The sequence below is a fragment of the Cygnus atratus genome, chromosome 7, assembly GCF_013377495.2.
Source record: "Cygnus atratus isolate AKBS03 ecotype Queensland, Australia chromosome 7, CAtr_DNAZoo_HiC_assembly, whole genome shotgun sequence".
In the NCBI taxonomy this organism is placed as follows: Eukaryota; Metazoa; Chordata; class Aves; order Anseriformes; family Anatidae; genus Cygnus; species Cygnus atratus.
Window position 1 is genome coordinate 26,364,655 of NC_066368.1, and position 17,359 is coordinate 26,382,013.

The following is a 17,359-nucleotide window of genomic DNA, read 5'->3' on the forward strand; positions in this document are numbered from 1 at the left end:
AGAATAATTGTGTCTTTGCTGCTTTACTTTTTAGTTTTGTTTCTACTTTATTTTTTTTTCCTTTACCACTGTTTCTTTTTGGAACATGAAGGTATTGAAGGTATGCCTATGCCCTTGCTGCTTGACTGGTAGCACTTAACCTGATGTCAGGATTTAAATGTACGTGAGAATTCTTTTCTTTGTATAACCTTCTTACTGTAAATATGAACATCAGAAGACTGCTGAAAATTTATCATTTATTTCCTGTTAAAAGAATTGCTTTTTTTTCATAGACAACAGCTCCTTACAGTTTTTAACTGCAAATATCGAAGTAATAGTGTATTTCTCTGAAATGGAAATGGTAATTTTTTACTCTTAGAACATGAGTAGAATCTCAGATTCATGTGATGGACAGTATAGTTCCTATATTTAAGAAAAGGTGTCAGTTAATCTACTATAATATATGTGGTCTAATCAAAGACCCAAATCCATCCCACTGTGTTCCGAGACCTATTGAAATCAAAGCAAGAGCTCCTGACAGTGTAAGTAGATACTAGATCAGGTTCTTAAAGTTTGCTTTGGAAGAGTGTAGTTAAAAACTGAATTCAGGTTTCCAGGATAATTTATAAAGAGATATAACATTATTTTTGAGACTCTTTCTTACATTGTTTAAAATGCTGTTAATTTTTCTCATTATTGAAAAAAAGTAGTTATGTGGAAAGAGTAAACGAGCCAAGAAAGTGATTAAATGTTAGGAGGATACTAGGTAATTGGATCTGTGGTAACTGGTTTTATATAAAACTAATATCTTTTATATCATTAGATGTGGTTTTATTAATGGAAACTTTAATACAGTAGGCATGTTTTTAAAATGGGATTATTTTCAAGGATCAGCAGATTTTTTGTATGGGCTGTGAAAAATATTCTGAAGGGGTCCAGAAGCTGAGTCAAACTCTGTGTTCTTTTGGAAAAAACATGGTTTAGAGAACATATGGGGTAGAAATATAAATAGTTCAATTAAAGTAAGTTTAAAATGTAAATAACAAAAGGAAAAAATTGGTCTAACAGTTTTAATGGTAGGTATTTTTTCTCAAAAAGTGTGAATTATTTGATAGCCTTGTGACAGCCCAAGTGAAACACTAGATTATTACTATACTTATTTAGGAGATTGTTACGTACCTATTTTAGAATTGCAGTGATAGTCTTCTTTTCATATTATGTACGTGTGCAAATGATGGTGATGATAAGCAGCCATCTTAAAAGCAGATACCCATTTCTTATCAAATGGAATCCACTGAGGTCTTAGTTTTGTAATCAAGTTTAGCACTGACTCCACCAAAGCATATATAAAGGGTATGTTTCTGTAAAATCCTTTTTAAACACGATGCATTTATTCACAAAGCAAATACTCTTGAGACATTGAATTTGTCCTTGTAAAAAGACCATTAATAAGCATGTAGAACAAGGATGGCACCTCAGTAGGTTACTGAAATAGCCTGTCCTGTGGGAGAAGAGGACAGCAGGCAGTTAGGAGCCCATGAAGATGCTGTTGGTAAGCAAGGAGTCTGAGTTTTTGCAATACTGCAATAGCAAAATTATAGCAAGTACAATGAAGTAAGAAGTGAAGATGTAGGAGACCATGGAAAATACCTGATGGTTTTGATTGTACCAATGGAAATCTTGAATTCCTTGCAACTTCCTACATTCTCCTTCAGAGCCTTTTTATGAGGTATGTGAAGAGCTGTATGTTTTAATTTCATGTGAATGTATGAGGTGATTGTTTCATTCAAAATTGCTCAGTTAGTAGCAGCCAAGATCTTTGTGTAACCGAAAAAAAGATTTTATGTTCTGAAATTATATAATATTTGGGTTTCTCTGAAAAATACATTGTTATTAAAAAGAACTAAATAAATAAGCACTCACTCTCCCTAATTGTTACATTTGGTTGCTGATGAATAGTGTACCTTTTTTTTTTTCCATACCATTTGAGAAATATGTTTTTCCCACTGATCTTTCCAAAAGGCAAGAGTAATGCAAGGGAAAATCTGAAAAGAGAAGATTTTAAATATCCCGTTTTTCAAATGAAACGACATCTACTTATTTAACATTTGCGGAAACCTATTTTACAGAAAAAAAAAGAACTTTCCCACTACCACTGAAATTTGTTATTACTGAGAAGTGTCACATGAAGTAACTGTTCTGCACTCTAGAGGGAGTAGAGCTGAACTCGAAGCTAGTGTAGTTACTGTAATTTAAGAGTGAATTTTATTATCTATGTTATGTTTGTAATTCTCCATGTAAAGTCGGGATAAAGCATTATCATGGCATTTTTCTTAATATTCAAATTACCTGTTGCCATGTTTTGTAATTCAGAGGTCCTTTTGAGCATTTGGATATTTGTTTGCATAAAAATTGATTATATACTTCAAAATTTTATTGAAATGATTTACGTTTATGATAATGCTTTTGTTGCTTTCTCATGACATAAATTTATGAATTAGCTTGTGGTTGTGCTGGAAGGGAAAGAAAGCATATTATACTCTTTCATGAAACCAATACACTGCCTGAAAATAATTCTGTTTCATGAGGTATATATTACTCATATTGAATATAACGTAAGTTGATTTCTGCCTCGTTCCATTTCTTCCATATCTTCAGTCTCTCAGTGATAGGAAGGAGCATTGGAAGTCTTGTTGCAAAGGAGTTTGATCTGTACTTGTTTGAGGACCTTCTGTTGTGGTTGCTTTCACTCTTTACTCGTTGTATTTTGTGTGTTGGGTGTCCTTTGCTTTGACTTGATGTGAAATATGAAGGGAGATATAGTGGTACCAGTGTGCAAAGCAAAATCAGGCCAGTAACCCTAGAAAAACTTCCCAGTACATTCTGGATAAAGCATGAGTTAATATCAAGTTGACTAAAGATTTAGAATTTCTGTTTGAATCAATAAAGCAAGGGTAAGCTTCCTTGGCTAAGTCCAAGTGACAGTTTTGGTACTTTTTAATTGTAAAGAATAAGCATCAACCTATAAGTAGTTTTTTTCTCAGTTCAGACTGAAAACAGATAGCAGAAGTCATTGCTGAATAGTAGTTTCAACTTTGGGTGAGGATATATAACCTGATTCCTCAGGTAATACTGCTGTTGAAATCAGTGGCACGTTTTTATAACTCCTGCCTCTGTCCCCTTTTTAAGACTTTCTTGTTCTTCGTTATACTTTATAACTGTCCATAGCTTACATGCACACAAAATGCATTTTTGTCATTGTGATAAAAATAGCAAATGTTCTCCTACTTAGAACCAGCCATGTTACTACTATAATGCCTTTTAAATAACATTTTAATCAATGTGACTGGCAATTTGCCAGAAAGAAAGATTAAAGGTTTTACCCTTTTTGTGCTCACTGAATTTTGTGTTCTTTTTGAATAGTGATCCCAGAGTTCATTAGTCAAGTAAATATTGCATTGGAGAGCTTAAGCAAGAACACAGTGCATCTGTTTGATGATAACCAGTTCGTGGATGTTTCTAAGAAGGTGTATGATACAATTCATAACATCAGATGCTCAGTCATGATGATTCGGGTAAGTTTTTGAGTTGTTCATTTAAAATTTATTTCTAAGATAGTTCAGGATATCAGTGCATTCTCAGGAGAATTCAGAACTATGTATGTCAACTATGTCCCAAAACTCATACCTAGGTTTAACTGATTGGTGATTTCGGATTACTAGGGGACACATGATTCAACTCGAGGAGGCTGAATCCTGTTGTATGGAGAGCAAGAGCGACAGATCAGAATGTTGTAGAAGAACATGTTTTGTTTATTAAAAATACTCATGTATGTTTATTTGATTGATAAAAATCTTGTCACACCATTAATGATCATCTTGTGGCTACAAGCCCAAGTCTCTTGTAGCTCTGCCCATGACCTTACCCAGTGGAGTGTATGAACAGAGAGTACATGCCGGTGTGATCCTGGTAATCTCTTGCTGAAGTTCCGCCAGGTTCATACTAGAACACTGAACAGCTTGATGTCTGTAAAACTGATAAAATCAGTGTACTTATCCTAGTGTATATGCTGTAGTTCAAGAAAACACTTCAGAACAGCTTATTTTTAAAATTTGAAACATAATTTTGTCAGATGCAGCATTTTACCCCAAATACTTTCAGTCTACAAATCCCATTTCAGGTGATAAAAGATAAGCACCAAATTGCAGTATCTGTAATTTCAGTAAATTTTTTGAAGACAAAAAAAAAAAAAAAACAAAAAACACAGTAATAAAAGCACAGATACATTTTCTGAGAAAGATTTTTCAGTTTGGAAGAAAGAAACAGATTATTTTCAATATAAAATACATTACAGGCTAATATGGAAATTTTTATGGACTCTTTTCTTAATCTGTTGCAATGCATAAGTTTGTTCAGGAGGAATTAAAATGTGCAGAATCTTTTAAGCATATCATCCTTACTGCAATTGTCAGTTAGGAAATTATTTGTATACTGAAGAAAGATCCTGAAACACTGTTACATGGTTCACTTCACCTATAACGATTTTTGATTGGTTGCCAAGAAATTAGTCTTAAATGATGCTGTTTTTGAATGATTGTCAAATATATATTTTTTAAATTTGGTTGTCATACATGTCACCAGGCATAAAAAATGAGGTAATGATTTAGGTTAGCTGGAGAGTTCCCTAAAGGCTGGCCCGCTTGTCCTGTTCAGCACCTAACTACATGAAGCAAGATACCACCAGTACCATCTAATTTCATTGTAACGGCCTGAAAAAAAAGTTTTGTCGCTTTTGCTAGTTTTCAATTCTGTAGTATTTTTATTTTCATTTGTATTTCTTAATTAACTTAGGAGTTTCCTAATCCTATTTGAATTATATTTTGTTTCTACCACATGTATTCAAGGAAGTTTCATGTGTCTGCTTCCCTTCATTTCGTGCCTGTCGTTGTTATTTTAGGTAGACTGTTGCTGTTAAACCATCTTCCGAATGTTCACTTCTCGTGTCATCCTGCCTTGGCAATGAAAGCAACATCTTCACTTGCTGCTCTTTTAAACTTTTTATGTTTTGAGAGTAGTGCAAGCTGAAAACATTTCTGCTCAAAAAAATATTTTTGGTGATGTGTTCTCACAACCGGGTGTTTTAAAGGATGTAGTTTATCTGCCAACTGGGGAATTTAAAAACCTTTCTTTGGTACCCCTCAGGAGAAAGAGGTTTACAAACGATACTTGCAAGGTCGAACAGGAAAGGCGAATGTCTGCCAAGAACGTTTATGTGATGAAAGTCCCTGTTATTGCAGTATGTATCATTAGTTGAGTTCTGAATGCTTTCATGTTCTCTGTAAGGGAGCAGTCAGTCTTTGGAAATGGTAAATGAAAGAGCAGATTGAACTGGCTAAAGTTTGTCTTCTTCACATTTCAAGTATTCTGGTAGGTGATCTCAAACCAGATTGGAAATGATAGTCTGTTAGGTCTTCTGTTCTGTTCCTGTTTCAGTGAACATAGCCTAAGAGTTTTTGTTAGGACGTCAGACTTCTTTTCTAGATCAGTTAAGCTTCATTTAATACCTGCATTGTTCATCCCATCTTAACTCGGTGACTTGGATTGTTGTGTGTTTGTTGTTGTTCTGTTTTGTTTTGAATATTATGAAGTTGTTTCTACCTGTTTGTCAGTTAGATCTGAACCTTCCATATGTCCAGTTGTCTTGGGTTTGAACTCCAGGTAATGTCATTATGACTAATCAGTCCTTTACAATGTTTTTCATTTTGGGGAAGTGCATCGAGGAGTGTAACAAAGCTTCATTTGCAATCTCTGCAAACACACAGACACTCATCTGAAGGTAACTATGCATGTATATTTTCACAGTCCTCTGTGATGTGTACATGTATGTGTACAGTCACTGAAAGAAGAAAAGGATGTTACATCCCATGTAGTTCTTTCTGAAGCATGAGGAGAAAATGCTTTGATCTGAAGAGACTGTACATATACATAATACATAATAAGCGCATGTGTAAATGTGCTGCAGAAATACCAAATCTGTAAAATCGTAAGTCACTGCACAGGACTTAAATGGACAGTATTAGTATGAAGTTTTCTATTAGTGCTGTCTTCCAGTTCTGCTTTGCAAATGCAACTTGATAAAGCAAAATACCCACAAAGTATCAGAAATTACACTGTTGGCTGCACTTGAAGCTATCGGTAGCAAAGAGCAGATACCCTTCCTCCTCCTCTGAAGTGAAGAAGTTTCAGCCAATTGGATAACAGCCTGCCTCCACCTGTATTGAAACTCCCATTATCCTAAACAATATATATGTATGCCTTTGAAACTAATGTGGCTTAAAGTGTATTCAGCTGTATTTGGATGCATTCATCAGTCCAGCAATTGTAAAGTCATGACAAAAGCTCCGGAAATGAAAAGAAAAAAAGTTTAATTCATTAAAAAGGACATTTGCAGCTTTCTCTTTCATGAATAACCATTTTTCAGAGACTGTCAAGAGAGGGTTTTTTTGAGGTTTGTTGAAATAAGTCAACTACTCTACCATCCCTTGCATATACTGACTGTGCCAGCACAGAGAGAGAGCTGAGAAAACCCTGGCCTTCCTTTTTTGAACATAGATTTGTTTGCATTCCATATTAGATACATTCCAGACAATGTCAGTTCCATGTCAATCTGCTTATAAGAAGCTTCAGTAAATCTGATGGTTATTCAGACCTACAGTGTTACCACAGCAGCCAAGGTGAGGAAATAAAAGCATTCTGGGGCCAACTTCTGGGGGCTTAAAGACAAATTGCCAAAGAACAATGTGCTGCTGATTACAAAGGATTTCAAGACTTGAATCAAGGAGAGAAATCATTGATCAAAATATAATTGGGAAATGTAAATCAACAAGGACACCGATTCACAGGGGGGTATTTTTCAACATCAAAGTAAAAGCAGTAACTTACCAGATTGTTTCCTTAGGAACATTTCAAGCATGTAAGTAGACAGATTATATATATATATATATATATATATAAATATATATATATAAATATATATTTAATAGAGTTCCTAACTGTCAAATGCTTCCAAATACTGTTATTATTGCAAATTATCAGATATGTCTTTCAAAGTCCGAGCCTAACCATAGGTACATAAAACATTAATTCCAGTCCTACAGTTATAATGTGCATAACACTTAAGAGCAACTAAATACTGGATTGTGTGCTGCACTGATGAGCTCTAATTGAAATGCCTCCAGAATTGCAGGATACTTCCTTTAAGATGTGTTTCATTGTTTCGCTTGCAAGGATGAATTCCTTCAGTGGTAGCTGTTGGTTTGAAATCATCAGGTATCCAGGGCATATAGCTGCATGTGTTTATTAGGGTACACAGTCCTTGTTCTTTTTTTTTTTTTTTTTTTTTTGACTCTTTCAGCATTTAATGTATTTATTTTTTAATTGTAAAGGCTTTGTGAACTTAATTTTGCACAGGAACATCTGGATACTGTATTAATCAGAATATTGCTGTTATGGAAATAGATTATGATAGAAAAAAGAGGAAACAGGTTGACAGTTGTTGAGATAGTATTAAATTTTGCATGATGTTAAAACTTCTTTCTAAAAACAATGGTTCTTCTTCTATATGAAAATGTAATTTGTGGTATAATATGAGACATCTGGATTGAACTAACAGCTAATAATATCCCATTAGGACATTAAACATAATGCAGACAGGTAGCCAGGTAGCGACTTGAAATGAATAATAACTACTGATAGTTGAAGCAGTAATAAAGTAATCTTAGCAGAAGTACACGAAGAGGAAAAGGATTCTCCAGATTTCATGGAGTGGAGGGTAAACAGGTAAACTGCTGCGAGTTTTCCAGAGAGGAACAAGAAAGAAAAATGTTCATAGACACTATATATGCTTTTGGTGATCTGTGTTCATGGAAACAGTGAATGAGGAACCTGTATTCCCTAACATTATGAGAGGTGAAAAAATTATTTTTAATATTGCAGTTCTTGTCTACTACATTATTTACTTCATTTTGACACATTTCTTGACAATTTTTTTTGCTGAGTATGTATTCCATGTGCTGTTTCTTTCAGAATCCTAGCATGGAGATTGCAGATTCTATCTGAGTTTGCTGCGTTAGGCTTTTTGAGTGTTTCTCTTTTTTTTGATTGTACCTTTGTTAGCACTGGGCAGCCATTCTCTGTGCCATGTTGAGCATTGTCACCCTCAAAAAAATGAGGCCAAGCATTCAGTTTAGTTTTGCATCATACCTAGATAATTCTATTTCAGCTAGTTTCTCACTATATTCCTAGTCCATTCCTTATCTTTTTATTTTGCTAGCTAATAATTCTTTAACTGTGGATTTTAATTTCCTTTGCAAAATCAAACTCAATTTAAATACACATTCAGGTGTCTGCAGTATAACCTTCTAATGTTTTGGCTATGTCAGAATACCCTTGAGATAAGTTCCCTTTTTCTCCTTCGACTGCAAATTCTGGGTAGTATTTCACTCCACTTTAAAGAATTGTAAGAGTTCATCCATAATAGAGGTTGTGAGCTTTTCAGTCCACTTGATTTCTCTCATCACAGCAGACTTTGGTCCCGTCTATCCAGCAGAGTTGCAAGAATTTTTAGAACATGGTCTTCTCAGAAAGGAAGATGGCAAGTGATGAAAACCTTCCTATCATCCTGTTTCTCTTTCAGCCAGTTAACGTCTATTTTAAATTGTACCTTTGCTTTTATTAATGACAGAATTATCCTCCATGTGCCATGTTTTCTGTTTTTACTTCAGTAGTAGGAACGAATTAGATCCTGTCAGATGCAGCCAGTAGCACATATGAATTGAGCCTCTCTTTAAAAGGTAGGGAAAACAAATCAGGGAAACTACTGAGAATATGACATTTACTGCAGTCTTACAATTGTTTGTTTTTCTAAGAGAGCCCTGAGACCTCATAGCGAGGAAAGATAAAGGAGAGTTCATATTGATTAGATAAACTTCATTATTGTTTGTCTGAAATTTATGAGTCATGTTAACTCATTAGAAATACATCTTGGTAATCTTGTTAAATACATTTTTTCTTCATTTTTCAATCCCTACACCAACTACAGAAGAAGAAGAATTTGCACAGCAGTAGTTATCAAGGCAGTTGGACCTGCATCTCTCATCACATTCTTGTCATTTCTGACCTAAGTAGGTCTGAGCTGACCTTTCCTTCCCTTTGCTCCTAGTCAGCTTCCCTGTCTGAAAGTGGGGATTTCCTTTTTTGCTTTTGCTTGTACTCCCTTACACACTAGGCATCCAGTATAGATGTAGTTAGTGCCAAGAGAGGATTTTCTACCTTTATTATTTAGGAAAAAATAAGCTCTGTACTCATTCCCAAGCAGATGTTTCCATGCCTTACGTTCTTCAAATGGTGCTTTTCTTGTTTATTCTATCAGGCATGTCATCCAAAGATTGATGTATCTAAATGTGATGTGACTGAGGAAGGATATAATAAGTGATGCTCTTTCAAAAAGAGCCCGGAAGTACCTGTTGTCCATTTGTGACTGTTTTAATAGAGACATTCCGGTGTAGCAGAGGCCCTCCTCAGCATCGTTTAGCTTCTGTTTTAAGACTTGGTCAGCCCACTGAGCTTGCCAGAGGGGTTATCATGATGAGTGAAAGACAGTATTTGTGGACATGCTTAGTGTCAGTGCCATTCCCTCCCGTGTACAGGTATGTGCAGTTACAAAAAATGGACTGACAGATACAGCACATCCACTGCCCTTTCTAGCACGCTGACTGTCAAAGATAGCATGTTTCTTCCCCAGTTTTTAACCCCTACTCTGCTGTTGCTGGTTTAGTAACACAAAACTGCTTAGAAACCATCTAGCGAAGAGAGGCACTGGCAGTGTGGACTTTCTGAAGATGTGTCTGAGTGTGGTCTGTAAGTCATCCTTCATTTCAGGAGTCAGTACTGGACATTTTTCAGTATTCGTTTGAATAGTGTGGAAGTTCCATTGCTGTAGAGTTCAGGTACATCGTGTGGAATAGAAAATATATTCACCCTAAGAAAAAAGACTACTTACCTGTTCCATATCTACTGCTTTTTTAGTACTGCTTTTTTGTGTTTTAGAGATTAATCCTGATGCCTTTCCATTTCTGCTGAAAAGGTACTGAAGCAGAACTGTGCCAGTTCCTCTTTTATATTCATGGAGAGTGTCTGAAGATTGTATGTGTGCACTGTTGCGAAAGGTACTAATCTAGAAGACTGTCTATAACTGCAGTGCACTGCAAGTGCATATGCCAAGAGGGAATGAGACATACAAAATACATCTTAAACAATACTGGGGGTAAATTATGGCCTTTCTTGGCTTTCTTGTCTTGTATGTAGGCAGCCTGTGACAATTAGCTGAAAAGATGTCCCCTGTCTTGCTGTTTTAACTGTTACAGTTCCACACTTCCGTCCCCTGGAAGACAGGATGGGTGCATTACTAGCAGATTATAACATAAGAATGTACTAGATGATGTAACTTGATTAATTTCTTAGGGAAGTGATTTCTATTCACAGTTGAATGTTGTTAGAGCATTTTTGGGTCCTGTTCATTGTGTTTTTTGGAGCTTTTCATGCTAAGCAGAAAAGATACTGTTATTGGGGATTCAGCAATTCTAACACTTGTAGAGCAGAAAGTTTGCATCTGATATGCCCAAGATTGCTAACTAATCTTACAGAATGAGCTGCTGAGGCCTAAAATTAACCTTCGTATGTTTTGTGCGTTTTGCTTTTTTTCACGTTGTTTTGGGTTTTTGTTTATGTTTGGCTCATTTTTTTTTATAATCTTGAGCCTTTCCTTACATACTACAAAAGCAAAAAAAGTAATGTTTTATTATCTTCTCCAAGTCACTTGCATTTAAATTTGTTTGTTTACCCTTTGGACTGGTTTATGTATTTAGTCTGCTCACCTATTGCCTGTGTATCTAAAAGCAAAGAAAGTATGAAGGATTACTATGTTCAGCACTTTGTCCCCCAAGTTTAAGAAAAAAATGCAGCAACGTATAGTTGCCAAATTGCTCTTTAAAGTAGGATGGATTAACTAAAGCCTGTAGGGTGGTAGTTGCCAGATGGGCCTAAAGCTAGAGCGACACCTGTCCCATTCTCAAGTTTGTATCCTGAGTCACATAAAAAGTGTTATTGGGGAATGTTACATTTGTGCTCTAGAAACCCTGTTTATTTGGTTTAAAAAAAAGAAAATAGTAGTGACTAGTACGGGCCAGCGAGAGATACTGGCAGATCAAATATGCATGTTTGCAAGTAAAATCTTCTTGAAGCTGGTTCTCCCTTCCCCATTACTTGATTTCATGGCATCTCACGACAGAACCACAAACCTGGAGATAATGTTTTGGATAAAACTAACTCAAAGCTCTGTCCTGTACAGGTTCCATTTTATATGTTAACTCATTTACATACACATCTTAAAAAAACCAAACAAACAAACAAAAAAAGTTCTTTACCCCACAGTATATCTGGGAAGTCATGTCATACTGCGGAAATACTTCCTTGTTTGTATTTACATCTGTATTAGCATCATAAACTCAGTTATCATAATTACGACTGCCTTGCAGCTGCCATATCAAAATGCTCTATACTGCAACAGTTTTGGGACAGAGTCCTCATACATTTCAGTTTAACATGCTGTCATTTCATTAAATGCTAATCTCCGGTTATTACAAGGTCATTTTGTGTTCCCACATAAATGAAGCTGATTTGTTTTTTCCAGCAAACAACTACACATAGCATTTTGCCTGAATTTCACGTTTATGTATCACATAACAAACACTCGAGGGTCTGATTTTCTGCCGCTTTCATTTATTTTAAAGCCTTTAATATCTTCCACAAATCAAATGCCCATTCTGGTTCTCTGTGCAATTGTATTACTGTTCTTGTTGCTTAATAGAGCAAGAAGCTGTACAGCAGCATATCTGTAAATAAATCCTACTCTCTGGTTTTCCTTGAAAGTTTCATCTCATCGTCTTGAACTTGGACAAGTTGTTTACCTAAGAAATGTCTGCAGGGTTTGGAGTTGTTGCAAATTGCTACAATGAGTATCTGTTCTGAAGAGCTGATGTGTTTTCTTAGTTATTTTTAAAACTTTGTTAGTAGAAAAAAGGAACATGATGAAATTTCTGATTTTATAAACAGATGGTGATTTCTCAGGTAGGGAGAGGGACGCAGAAGAGGAAAAAGTGGATGCTCAGCCTTTTAATTTCAGACATTAGAATGGAAGCCAAAGCACAGTTGCATTGTTCCACCCAAGGAGAGATGGTCCTTCTCCTCCCACATCTTAGGTCCTTTTGGCTTAAACCATTGAGTTCGAGTCAGCAAGTTTGTTGAGGATTGATAGATTTTTTTGACCAAATATCATGAGCAGAAACTGTCTGGCTTTTGTGCTTCTACATTCCTGCACTTTCAAATTATCAGCTTGTTTTACATCCTTTAACTGCTGCCCTCGCACCCATATTCCAGCCATTACACAGTTCTGCTGCTTTCTACTCTAACAAAGGAAAAGGGACATTAGTCCGTGCTGCAGTTGGAAGTAAGAGTTGTATTTAGGCCCCCATTACTTTATTCACTAACAAGAGAAGATAACACCCATCTCTATTCATTTTTTGTTACTCGGAGAATTAGAATATAATACTGATCATAAAAAGAATAGAAAATACATTAATCCATTTTTTTGTAGAACAACGTGTGAGTGGGAATGATACTCATTTTTAGTCTTCTCTATCTTGGTTTGTTTCACTTTTTTTTTTTTTTTTTTTCAGGGAGCTTTCTGATTTTAGATTATGGGTTCTTTTTACATATTAAGTTAATAGTAGGTAGGAGAATAATGGTTGCCCTTACTCCTTTGTCTAGCTGTGAGAAAGCATGTGATATTGTCAGGGTACGTCTTGTCAGCAATACCCATATGGGTCTGACTGAAGATTTTCTTTCCCCTGGAAAGCAGCAGCTCACATGTATGTATCATCCTGGTGACTAGTTATGATTAAGTGGAAGTACTTAGGAGTGTCAGAAAGTCACCATCGTATTTACCACATTCATGCCTTTACTTACTCTGCGTTACCATTTATTACTTCTTTTTCATTATTCAGAATTCTTTTCATATTATTCATTTTTTATTATTATTTTATTTTATTTTTCCCCCAAAATACTGTGGTTAACTGAGCCTTCTTGTGAAGCAGGAAATCCTGCAGAGTCTTTGAACTGCACCTTACTTACCACTGTCACACACTTTTACTTATCTCACGCTTATGTCACGGAGGGGAAAGGGACAGTGGAAACATAGACTGTAGGTCACAGTAAAGTCTAGGTTTGACAGGACCTGAGGAGATCATCTGGTTCAACCTCCTGTGAAAAGCAGAGTGTTATCCAGGGTGCTGTCAAGCCAAGTCTTAAATACTTGGAGATTTCACTGCTTTTTTGGGCAACCTGTAACATGCTTAATTGTTCTCAACTGTGAATAATTTTGTCTTACATCTAGATGGAATTTCCCCTGAAGCAACTTGTGCTGGTTGCCTCTTGTCCTATTGCTGTGCAAAGATGGAGGCAAAGATTGCCTCCATCTTCTCTGTAACTACCGTTTAGGCAGTGAAAGACTGTGATTAGATCCTCACTGAGCCACCTCTAAGCTGAACTAGTGCAATTCTTTCAGCCTGTCTTCATATGCAGAGTTCTTCAGTCGTCTCAATATCTGGTGGTCCTTTGCTCTCCAAGGATTTTAATGTCTTCCTTGGACTGGAGGGGATGTGAAAAATTAGAGAAAACACTCCTAAGTGTGGCCTTGCACATGCTGAGTGGAGCGGCATGATCACACCCCTTGATCTGTTGTCTTTTTCCTTGTTGATGCAGCTCAGGTCAAGGCTGAACGAATGTAGTATTAGTCCTTTTTTGCTGCTTGGTTTTAGTGTTTCGTTACTGTTTGTTCCTGCTGAGAGGTCAGAAAGAAGCATCTTCTTCCTCAGCTCCTAAACCAGTTCTTGGGCTTTTTACTCAAATTTTTGGAATTGATCTCAGGAGGAACATCCGATCTTGACAGAATCTCAGAGTGACTCATCTCCAAAGTATGCATTTTTTCATTCCTGTCACATACCCATCCTTGGCACTGTTTGTTAACAATACCCTTTCTTCCTCCTTCTGTCTTCATTCTTTTCAGGAGTTTTTCATCTATTCTTCTTCTCCGTTCCTTTGCTTGCCCTCGTTTTTTGACTCATGACCTCTGATGGAATCCTTTATGGTTCTTTTACTCACTGACACTCCAGAGATGTTGAAGCATCCTTTGTTGTGCCTTCACTATGTGTTCATGTTGCATCTTTCTTGCCTCGCTGATTGTATACTTTCCAAAAGTGCTGTTTCGAATTCCTCTCCTGGGTGATCCCAACACATCATCCAGCTTTTCCACTCTGCTGAAAATTCTCCAGGCTTTTGGTTACATTTGTCTGTGCTTAGTCCTGGGCATTCCAGTCATCCTTGATGGACCAAACATTTTCAGCACAACTGCTTCTGCAACACTCTACTGTCTTGAATTAATCTCTGCAAACTGTGGTTTAGCTGTCCTAGGGAGATATTAGTCAACCCCTCTTGCAGGTTTCAGTAGCAATTGTGTAGGAAATATGCACCTTTTTGCTGGATAATTTATCCATCAGATTCAGGTATAATAACCATTTTACAGTGTTTAACAGAACTGCCCTTGTACTTGCTTAATATTATCTATAAATATCCCCAAAGCTACCAAGTGTTCCTTCAGGTTTTCCTATCTAAACATTTGTCTCTCAAGTCTATTGTACTCCGTGGCAGTGGCTTCACTGCTGTGTAAAAACCAGTGCTCATCATACTGATTAGTCTCTGAGTTTTTTTGCCACTGTGCATCTACTGTTCATCCGTTGTTTTCTGTCTTTTAATTAGATTTCTAGGTGGCCTTTATTTAAGAAAACAGACAGGAACTCTCTTTGTGTTTGTACAGCACCTAACAGAATTATGTTTGGTTTGGGATTTAAACTTCTGGAAAGTATTACAGTAAAATAAGTTTGCTCAAAACAAATGTTTTAACCAAAGTGATGACTGAAGAACTGCCTTCTTCTCTTATGTTTTGGTCTCTCTTGTTTTGTTACCGATGAGAGCTTCTGGTACTCTGAAAGGGTGCCAGAAAGTTTCTTTTACATGTTTTTGGGCTCTTAAGAGCCTGTATTTATACTAGGCAATGAAAAACAATTAATGAGCTGCTTGCATAAAATCACAAAGAATAACGTGTAGACTTAATTGAAACTAGCTAAACTAGTTACTTAGTAGACTTATGTGAAACAAATCTGTAGGTAAACCTAGTTTTTTTTTCAGATTAAGAAATACTTCATGTTGACAGTTGTTGAGATGAACTTGCTATCACTTAAGCCTTTCATAAATGACGTTGTCTTGTATAAGTAAACTTAATTAGCTTAATCTAGATATAGCTGACTTTAATTTGTCATTGTGACAACAGGAATGTAGAATTGATCAGGCAAACAGAACAATATAGTGTGCTAGATCTTACTTAGAAAAGCAAGCTATTTGCTACATTGCATGCAACTACCAGACTAGTGTACTTCTGCCATCGTTTGTTGTGTTAATCCTGATTGCTTGCTCTCAGCACGTGACTATATGACCAATCTTCTCTTTTTTCAGTTAAAATGTTACTTTCTCATATCTGCCTTTGGTTTCTATTTTTTAAAAACTTAAGCTGATGGCAAAGATACGCTGTTTGTTGTTTGTTTGCTTTTAAAAAATGGCTTTATGTATATATATAGAAAACATAGTGAATGATTTCAGAAATGCGGATACAGGGAGCAGTGCTGAAACGGTCAGCTGCGTACTGTATCCATTACAATTTAAATGTGCAGTTATCCATCCTGGCAAATCTGCATTGTCTTCTGCCCAAACGCTACAGCCTTAGGCAAGGCTGTGAATTAAGAGCTTTTCAGCAGCAAATTGCTGCATGGCTTACCATCAAGTCTTTCAGTGCTGAACTTACTGGTTCACATAGTGTAGCCAATATGCTTTGTACAGGAATGGATGGTGTGAACAGTTCGGCGTTGCATACTACTACAAATTTTAGTGTTTCCCTGTTTAGGGATTAAATTCTATTGCAAGTGTGTTGCATATGTTTATGTATTTATTGTTCAAAAAATTATCCCACTCTTTCAGGAAAATAGAACTTTCCAGAATGGATTTAGTAGCTCTAGTTTTGTGCCTGATTGGAAGCTTAAGCACAATGCAGTATATTTTCTGGAACATTAAGGTCTTTGCTGTGGGTTATTTCTTATAACAAGGAAAAGCAATGTGTATTCCTTCCTTGCCTCTCGGTGCTTACTATCTAAGGTAAATTAGATTCCCAGAGAAATGGAATGAATATCATTCTGTTAAATGTGAAGGACTGCATTTCTGGAACTAAGACTGGCAGACAGCAAAAGTGTTACAAATCACATCTATTTTATTAAAATCTGCATCTCTCCACACATTTCACTGGACTGTGAGAAATGCAAGCCTGGAAATGGAGATTGCAGTCTCTCAGTAGGGTTAATAGCTTAGGCTGCGGTTCTGACTCTGAAATCAGCCCTGTCAATGCTAGTGTCAGTTCTGGCTCAGAGATCTTCATTACTCGGTATAGATCTGGCCATAGATTCCTTTTACTGATCATAAATGTCAGTACAGTCCTTGGCCTGGTTCAAATTCCTCAATGCCATTATTTTCACTGGAATCATTTCACTGGTAGGATGGGCTGTCTCTAGCATGAAGCAGAAAAGTGATGAGGTACATTATAAATGTTTTCAATATTCAACTAAAAGGTAATTGTATTTCAAAATAAATAGAAATTAGTTGTGTTCTAGATTGTCATCTCAGTTTTGCTAGAATAAGAAGGGAGTAGCAGGGCTGTAGCTTGGTATTCTGTGCTCTGACATTGGGGTAACAGTGTAAGAACTGGTCAACATGTCCTTGCTGATGTATCAATGTGAGGGTGAAAAAGGTTTGGGTAGAATGTATTTATTTGTTTTACCTCTAATAGTTCTTTGCTTTGCTTTCTTTATAATTCCTTTATAGTCCATAGGTATATTTCAGTTTTTGCTGTTAATCATACCTTCCTGTTTTTATTTATTTATTTATTTAACTTTGCTTGCCAACTTGAATCACACCAGATTATTTTCTTGCAAGCATGCTCACAGAGCTAGAATGCACAGTGGTTGAAGGCAAGTAGGCATACCAAGTAAGGAGGCATAGTAATAACAGGGAGACTGACAGAAACTATGGAAGGAAATTCTTTGGAGAATTTCTAACAAATCCTCCACTCAGTTTGGTAAATGGAAGACTGTATTTTTAAGTATAG

At 36.2% G+C, this 17,359-nt stretch overlaps 1 protein-coding gene across 1 annotated transcript in view; it reads left to right on the plus strand.

Moving 5' to 3' along the window:
* CTNNA3 (catenin alpha 3) overlaps positions 1-17,359 on the plus strand; it is a 467,780-nt gene that overhangs the window by 383,069 nt on the left and 67,352 nt on the right. The window contains exon 13 of the mRNA XM_035543318.2: positions 3,403-3,554. Coding sequence (XP_035399211.1) covers positions 3,403-3,554 — 152 coding nt within the window. The remainder of the gene's footprint in view (positions 1-3,402; positions 3,555-17,359) is intronic.